Source organism: Chanodichthys erythropterus, chromosome 23 (assembly GCF_024489055.1).
Source record: "Chanodichthys erythropterus isolate Z2021 chromosome 23, ASM2448905v1, whole genome shotgun sequence".
In the NCBI taxonomy this organism is placed as follows: Eukaryota; Metazoa; Chordata; class Actinopteri; order Cypriniformes; family Xenocyprididae; genus Chanodichthys; species Chanodichthys erythropterus.
Genome location: NC_090243.1, coordinates 4,317,853 through 4,325,431, shown reverse-complemented (window position 1 = coordinate 4,325,431; position 7,579 = coordinate 4,317,853). Strand labels below are relative to the sequence as shown.

Here is a 7,579-nt window from a genome sequence, read left to right as displayed (position 1 = left end):
TATAAGTCTAAGGTGTCCCCTGAATGTGTGTGTAGTTTCAGCTCAAAATACCCCATAGATTTTTTTTAATTAATTTTTTTAACTGCCTATTTTGGGGCATCATTAAATATGAGCGGATTCATGCTGTGCGGCCCCTTTAAATGCTGATGCTCCCCGCCCACGGAGCTCGTGCTTGCCTTGAACAGCATAAACAAAGTTCACACAGCTAATATAACCCTCAAAATGGACCTTTACAAAGTGTTCGTAATGCAGCGCGTAAGTACAGTGTTTATTTGGATGTTAACATTTGATTCTGAATGAGTTTGATAGTGCTCTGTGGCTAAAGCTAACATTACACACTGTTGGAGAAATTTATAAAGAATGAAGTTGTGTTTATGAATTACACAGACTGCAAGTGTTTAAAAATGAATTGTCTCCGTGAATACAGTAAGAAACAATGGTAACTTTAACCACATTTAACAGTACATTAGCAACATGCTAACGAAACTTACTTTACAAAACTTACAAAATGAATTTACAAATATCACTAAAAATATCATGTTATCATGGATCATGTCAGTTATTATTGCTCCATCTGCCATTTTTCGCTGTTTGTCCTTGCTTGCTTACCTATTCTGATGATTCAGCTGTGCAGATCCAGACGTTAATACTGCCTTGTCTAATGTCTTGATTCTTGAACAAGGGCTGGCATATGCAAATATTAGGGTCATACATATTAATGATCCCGACTGTTACATAACAGTCTGTGTTATGTTGAGATTCGCCTGTTCTTTGGAGGTCTTTTAAACAAATGAGATTTACAGTTTTTCTCAATCGATTTGGTACATTTCTCCAAACTCAGGTAACAGCTCTCAAAACAGTTAACACAGTGATCAGTACACTTTGTAATTGTCCTAAACAGATAGTAAATTCTCCTTCATTTAATACAAATCACAAATCAAAAGCATATTTTTTTCAAAACACTGTGCACAAAAATCCCAAATTTTATCACAGCAGTTCATACAGCCAACCAAATCTTTAATATATCAGGAAAAACATTTGTAACTTTTTCATTGTTCTTCACAAAGATCACAAGCATTTTTGTACCATTTTCAAAACACAACAAACAAAACTCTGTGAATTGTAAAATAGTCAGTTGCACACCTTGTGTCTTCAAGTAATGCCAAATTGTTATCTGATGAGTTAGTAATCCACTCAACACAGAAAAAGCCAATTTTCTAATTGTTCACACAGATGTCTTACGTAATTACAACAACTACAAAAGGGGAAGAGAAGAAGAACAAAGAAGACAAATGAGAAGATACAGTAAGACAAAAAAAAGAAGTATGAGCAGTGGAAACAGAAGAGGTTTAAGAGTGAGAGGTGGTGGCCAGGGTAGAGGGAGAAGAGGAAGAGGAAGAGGAGATAGAGAAAGAGGAGAAAGAGAAAGAGAAAGAAGAGATGAAGATGTAGGAGGAAGAGCTGAAGATGTAGGAGGAAGAGCGAGAAGAGCTGAGGATGTAGGAAGAGGAGAAGAGATTGAAGAGATGGATAGATTGGAGGGCAATGGTATAGTGGAAAGAGAAAATATAAGAAGAGGTGGACAGGGAGGAAGAGGAGGGCAAAGAGGAAGAGGAGGTGTACGAGGAGGGAGGAGAGGTAGAATGAGGGTAGGGTACACACGTGTTTCAAATGAAATCAGAGCCACACTTATTGACCATGTCATAAATCATGGTCTCTCACTGAGAGAAGCTGGCCAGAGAGTTCAGCCCAATATAAACAGATCCACAGTGGCTTCAATTATCCGTACATTTCAGAGGGAAAACCGGTAAGTAACTATATCATTCTACTTTTACAATGAGAGTCCATATAGTCTTGTTTGACATAGGTCTAGATCTCTACAGTAAATGCTCCTGCTTGTCCAAACCTTTTTCAGAATTGAAGTTAGAGAACATTCAGGTGGACGAACAAGACTTTTTTCAGTTGAACAAGAGCATGCCATTGTTGACATGGTGGTCCAGAACAACACCCTCCGCCTCAAAGAAATTCAGCAAAGAATAACACAGGACAATCAACTGTTCCACAATATCCACCAATGCAGTCTCTCCACAATTGACCGTGTTCTAAGAAGAAATGCTATCCGAATGAAGCAAGTATACAAAGTGCCCTTTGAGAGGAACTCTGTTAGAGTGAAGGAGTTGCGATTCCAGTTTGTTCAAGTATGTGCAACCCAGTTACTGCAATTTTACTGTCAACTCAAAGATATATTTTTCCTGAATTTTAAGTATGTGTCCATAAACTATTCCATGCTACTATATGTGAAAAGATTTAGGCATATCTATGTATACTGCTGCTTCAAAGTGTGAACTCAAACTTCAGCAACAATTTCACAGTAGTATTGACTGCAATCAATCCCATTACTGTAAAACACAAATTTACTATATTTTACCTTGTGTTCTTTTTACTCTAGAGAATCTTGGAGTTGGATAGCAGCGCAACTCATTATGAGTACCTGTATATTGATGAAGCAGGCTTCAATCTTCAAAAAAAAAGAAGAGGGAGAAATGTGATTGGCCATCGTGCTACAGTCAATGTCCCTGGACAACGAGGAGGCAACATCACTCTCTGTGCAGCAATTTCTACAACTGGTGTTGTGGCACACAATGCTGTCTTGGGACCATACAACACAGCAAGGCTCCTACATTTTTTAAACCTCCTCAATGAAATCCTCTTTCCGCAGGGTAATCAGGAGCAAATGGTGCGGAATTTTGTAGTTGTTTGGGACAATGTCCAATTCCACCATTCAGCACTAGTGCGAGAGTGGTTTGAGAATCACCCACAATTCAGGATGGTGTTTCTTCCACCATATTCTCCTTTCCTGAATCCAATTGAGGAATTCTTCTCCTCTTGGAGATGGAAAGTACATGATCGCAACCCTTACAACCAAGTAAGTCTTCTTCAAGCGATGGAAGAAGCCTGTGGAGATATTGGGGCACAAGCATGTCAAGGATGGATACAGCATTCAAGACGTTTTTTCCCACGATGCATGACTCGTGAAAATATTTTCTGTGATGTTGATGAAATTCTCTGGCCAGATGTAATTGAGAGGCATGATCAATAAAATAATTGATTCAATGAATGCAGTACATTTATCACTTTATTTTTTATGTACCTATGCACTTATTTGCATAATATATATATATATATTTGTGTGTGTGGGGTGACAACTTATTGTTATACACCTGAACTCCTCATTAAAGAACTTAATGAAAAACATGTATTTTCATTTATTTCTTTGTGTATCTTCAGCTGAATTTGTTATAAAATCAACAGAGAACACACTTTTAGTTTTGATGTTAATATTGAATTTTAATAAATGCATTACTAGAATAAAATGCTGTGTTTCATTGTGCAGTGAATACTTAACGGTTTCGCCAGCATAAGAGTGTGTTTAGTTTGCTGTGTTAACTGTTTTGAGAGCTGTTACCTGAGTTTGGAGAAATGTACCAAATCGATTGAGAAAAACTGTATATAAGAAGGAAGAAACAATGGAGTTTGAGACTCACTGTATGTCATTTCCATGTACTGAACTCTTGCTATTTAACTATGCCAAGGTAAATTCAATTTTTAATTCGAGGGCACCTTTAAATATGATATGACCTTACATGTTTGAGTCTATCGCTATATTTTATCAACTATATAAACTAACTTCACAAGTTTCACTTGCACTGATAGAGCAAGAAAATTGATTTTATCTGTCCTCTTTCATGGACAAGTATTTTCATTAGTGTAAATCAGTTTAAATACTTAATTTTCGTCAATCTCTTAACCTTCAGCAAAAGAGTTTTGAATCACGCTGGCTCTCTCGCAAGAGGTGAATCATAGTTTCTCTCTGTTGCAAGACATGTGATTGGCTGTTCAACACTGATGTCATGCATTCATGTGCATGTGCTCCGCAAACTCAGGATCAAAGCCTGAGTTGACAGAGAAAATTGATGATCAGCATCATGGTACCAACAAAGCCAGATTGGAGTAGTTTGGTCAACTCAAAACTAATCCTATAACCCCAAGTTTGTTCAACCACCATCATGGTACAGGCCTCAGAGTTGTAGAAAAACACAGAAACAGAATGCAGCAAACGGTGAGTATAGTTGCATATGAGATTCAACTGGTAACTTAGCTGGCAATTAACAGAAGTTCCTTTCAGGTGCACACTGGCAGAGGAGAATGGACACACAGCAGGCTTGGAACAGAAGACGAATGACTGAGGATGGGACACGGAGGATCAGGTAAGTACTCAGGTGAGTAGCAGGTAAGAGGTCTGTATGTATAAACGACGAGACCAGACGAGTGACTTGATGATGAGGTGCAGTGCAGGTGTAACGAATCAGAACTCCGGAGAAAGTGAATGAGTGGGCGGATCTGGTGATGATGGGTTGATTGGTGTTTGTGATGGTTGTGACAGTTATATTATTTGGGAAATTCTGAAATTCATGTGAATTCATGCTAATGTTTCAATCAGATTTTATGCTAATAATAAGTATTTTTTTAAAATGTTGGAAAACAGTATAATTTTCATTGAATTATTCACCTAATTCAGTATTTTTCCCCCCCGACATGCACGGCACTGTCTTGCTCTGAGGGTAGATATTAAAGGTCCCGTTTTTCGTGTTTTTTTGAAGCTTTGATTGTGTTTATAGTGTGCAATATAACATGTGTTCATGTTTCGCGTGTAAAAAAACACAGTATTTTTCACATAATTTACTTATCTGTCATAAAATCGGGCTGATGACTTCCTTGTTCTATGAAGTCCCTCCTTCAGAAATACATAACGAGTTCTGATTGTGCCAACGGTTCCTGTGTTGTGATTCGACAGCAGCTTACCTTACCGGTTGTGGTCCATAAACAACGCCTTCTCCAGACAAAGAGGGAACTGCTCCATCTTTCAAGAATAATCTTGTGCAAATCCGGCATTAAACTGATTGAGACTGAGGAAGCTGTCCTCAGCAAAATGTGCTGCACATAGTTTTACATGTGGATTATAATTTTCTGGAACCGAGTTAAACATAAATTGTAACCATTGATCTCTAAGTACAGCGTCCCTGGGAAGGCCAAACAAAGCTGATTGGACTGCAGGATGAAAATAACAGCGTTTCGACGACATGGCGACAAACACACTCTACAAACACAACTCTTGCTCTTTTCCGTGGGAGCGCAACAAGACCACGTCCCCTTTTTTGTGTATTCCTGTGGGCGGAGGTTAGTCAAAAAACTGTTTTAGTGACGTCATTAAAGAAGGAAGTTGAGGGATGTAGTCCAAACTGGCTGTTCAATGTAGGCGACTTCTGTTAAAGGAACACTCCACTTTTTTTGAAAATAGGCTCATTTTCCAACTCCCCTAGACTTAAACAGTTGATTTTTACCGTTTTCGAATCCATTCAGCCGATCTCCGGTTCTGGCGGTACCACTTTTAGCATAGCTTAGCATAGTTCATTGAATCTGATTGAACCGTTAGCATCGCGCTTAAAAATGACCAAAGAGTTTTGATATTTTTCCTATTTAAAACTTGACTCTTCTGTAGTTAAATCGTGTACTAAGACCGACAGAAAATGAAAAGTTGCGATTTTCTAGGCTGATATGGCTAGGAACTATACTCTCATTCCAGCGTAATAATCAAGGAACTTTGCTGCCGTATCATGGCTGCAGCAGGCGCAATGATATTACGCAGCGTCTCTCACAAACGTCTCCATGGTTGCAAGGCACGTTCCCTGTGCAAGCAGGGGCTCACGGGCGCTGTGTAATATCATTGCACTGCTGCAGCCATGGAACGGCAGCAAAGTTCCTTGTTTATTACGCCTGAATGAGAGTATAGTTCCTAGCCATATCAGCCTAGAAAATCGCAACTTTTCATTTTCTGTCGGTCTTAGTACACGATGTAACTACAGAAGAGTCAAGTTTTAAATAGGAAAAATATCAAAACTCTTTGGTCATTTTTAATGCTAACGGTCTAATCAGATTCAATGAACTATGCTAAGCTATGCTAAAAGTGGTACCGCCAGACCCGGAGATCAGCTGAATGGATTCGAAAACGGTAAAACTCAACAACTCTAGGGGAGTTGGAAAATGAGCCTATTTTCAAAAAAAGTGGAGTGTTCCTTTAAATAAAATATCTCGCTTGGCATTGAACTTTGAGCTTTACAATTTTTACAGATTTTATTTATACTCTAACAACAACATTACACACTAACTAAAGTTTGAAACATGGGATCACAAAGAACGGGACCTTTAAAAACTGATTAATGATGATAACAAACACACATAAACATATTCAGATTATCTTTTATATTTAAGTGTTTGACAATTTTTTTCATTATTATTATTGAATTGACTATTTTAATGAATATTTTGTCAGATAGCTGTCTTATTTTTTTCTAAGTGCTGCAGTGCTATTAGAAAAAAAGCATGAACTTTAAGTAATTCATCGGTGGCCTAATTAGTGTCAGTATTGTTTTAAAGTGGGTAATTGTGTTTACTGCTGTTGGGCTAATTTGAGCCTTACACTCTGAGATGCTGTTTTTTCCCCCCTCCCTTAAAGTTAACCTGTCAAGTTAATAAAATGCTGTGTTGAACCTGCTGGAGCTCTTTGTGCAGAGACAGCCTCTGCAAAGAGTCTAATTACATGCCCCTATTAAGGCTTATCAAGCTGAACCACATTATATCCAGAGAGGAGGAGAGAACCTGTTTCATTAAAAGAGCACTGTCATGCTTATAAAGGGGTTTTAGAAGACAAATCAGGATCTTTTTATAAAAACAGTTCTTTATCTACATTGCATGCTTTCTATGTGTTTTAAAAGCAGGAGATTATCATTTGTCATATCTTATATGATTTATCCTATTTTGTATGAAAGATGCATGAGCCAGAAATGATTTGCTCAATATGTCTGCAGCATCTCTCACATTGATTTAGTCCTTCAGCTTGACTGTTTTCGCTAGGGGGGTGGTTGTCAGAGGTCCCTCGGTGCCCACCCTTATATCTTCAACACTTGCAGTGGAGCGGAAGACGTGTATTACAGACATGTCAGACAGTGATGGTACCGGTGGGACCACTTGGGTTTTTGTTGTCTGAGATTACTTGGCTCTTGCTCTCCAGTCCGGGGTCATTTATTGGATTGATCATGTTTACCTCTTTAGCGTATGCTTGCCTTTCCTTTCAAGTCAACAAGTGCATGCTCCCCATTAGCATGCAGGAAAGGCGATCCGCGAGCTAGTCCTTCAAAACCTCTGCTCGCTCCACATGGAGAGTTCTTAAAGGGTCTGAGAGAGTTTGCATTAATTACACCTGAAACAGCTGGAGCCACACAGAATGTAATGAGTCAGCTATAGATCGTCTTGAGCTGAATGCAATTATACCATGTGCTCAAAAAACATCGATATTTAGCCTACTTTAACTTGTAAAACATGGTTTGCTCATTGTCTTTAAACGGAGTCTATCCTTTTTGGGTTGTTTGGGTGTTAATGTGCTTTGAAGAACTCTGTGGATTGTGTTGGGAATGAACACTTTGAATCAGCATCCTTATAATGATGGCCTGGTTGTGAAATG

General features: G+C 38.5%; 1 protein-coding gene across 1 annotated transcript; it reads left to right on the top strand.

The window, feature by feature from the left end:
- The first annotated feature begins 1,639 nt into the window (after positions 1-1,639).
- Positions 1,640-3,210, top strand: LOC137014371 (uncharacterized). Its single transcript, XM_067378655.1, has 3 exons — positions 1,640-1,807; positions 1,916-2,198; positions 2,450-3,210. Exons 1-3 carry the CDS (start codon positions 1,644-1,646, stop codon positions 3,098-3,100), a joined length of 1,098 nt encoding a protein of 365 aa, XP_067234756.1. The 5' UTR covers positions 1,640-1,643; the 3' UTR covers positions 3,101-3,210.
- Positions 3,211-7,579: the final 4,369 nt, after the last annotated feature.

Excerpts from the sequence above, each read along its gene's own strand:
- LOC137014371 (XM_067378655.1), top strand. The coding sequence starts at position 1,644 with ATGAGGGTAGGGTACACACGTGTTTCAAATGAAATCAGAGCCACACTT. Across the intron at positions 1,808-1,915 it reads ACATTTCAGAGGGAAAACCG|AATTGAAGTTAGAGAACATT; the intron begins GTAAGTAACTAT and ends AACCTTTTTCAG. Across the intron at positions 2,199-2,449 it reads TGCGATTCCAGTTTGTTCAA|AGAATCTTGGAGTTGGATAG; the intron begins GTATGTGCAACC and ends TTTTTACTCTAG.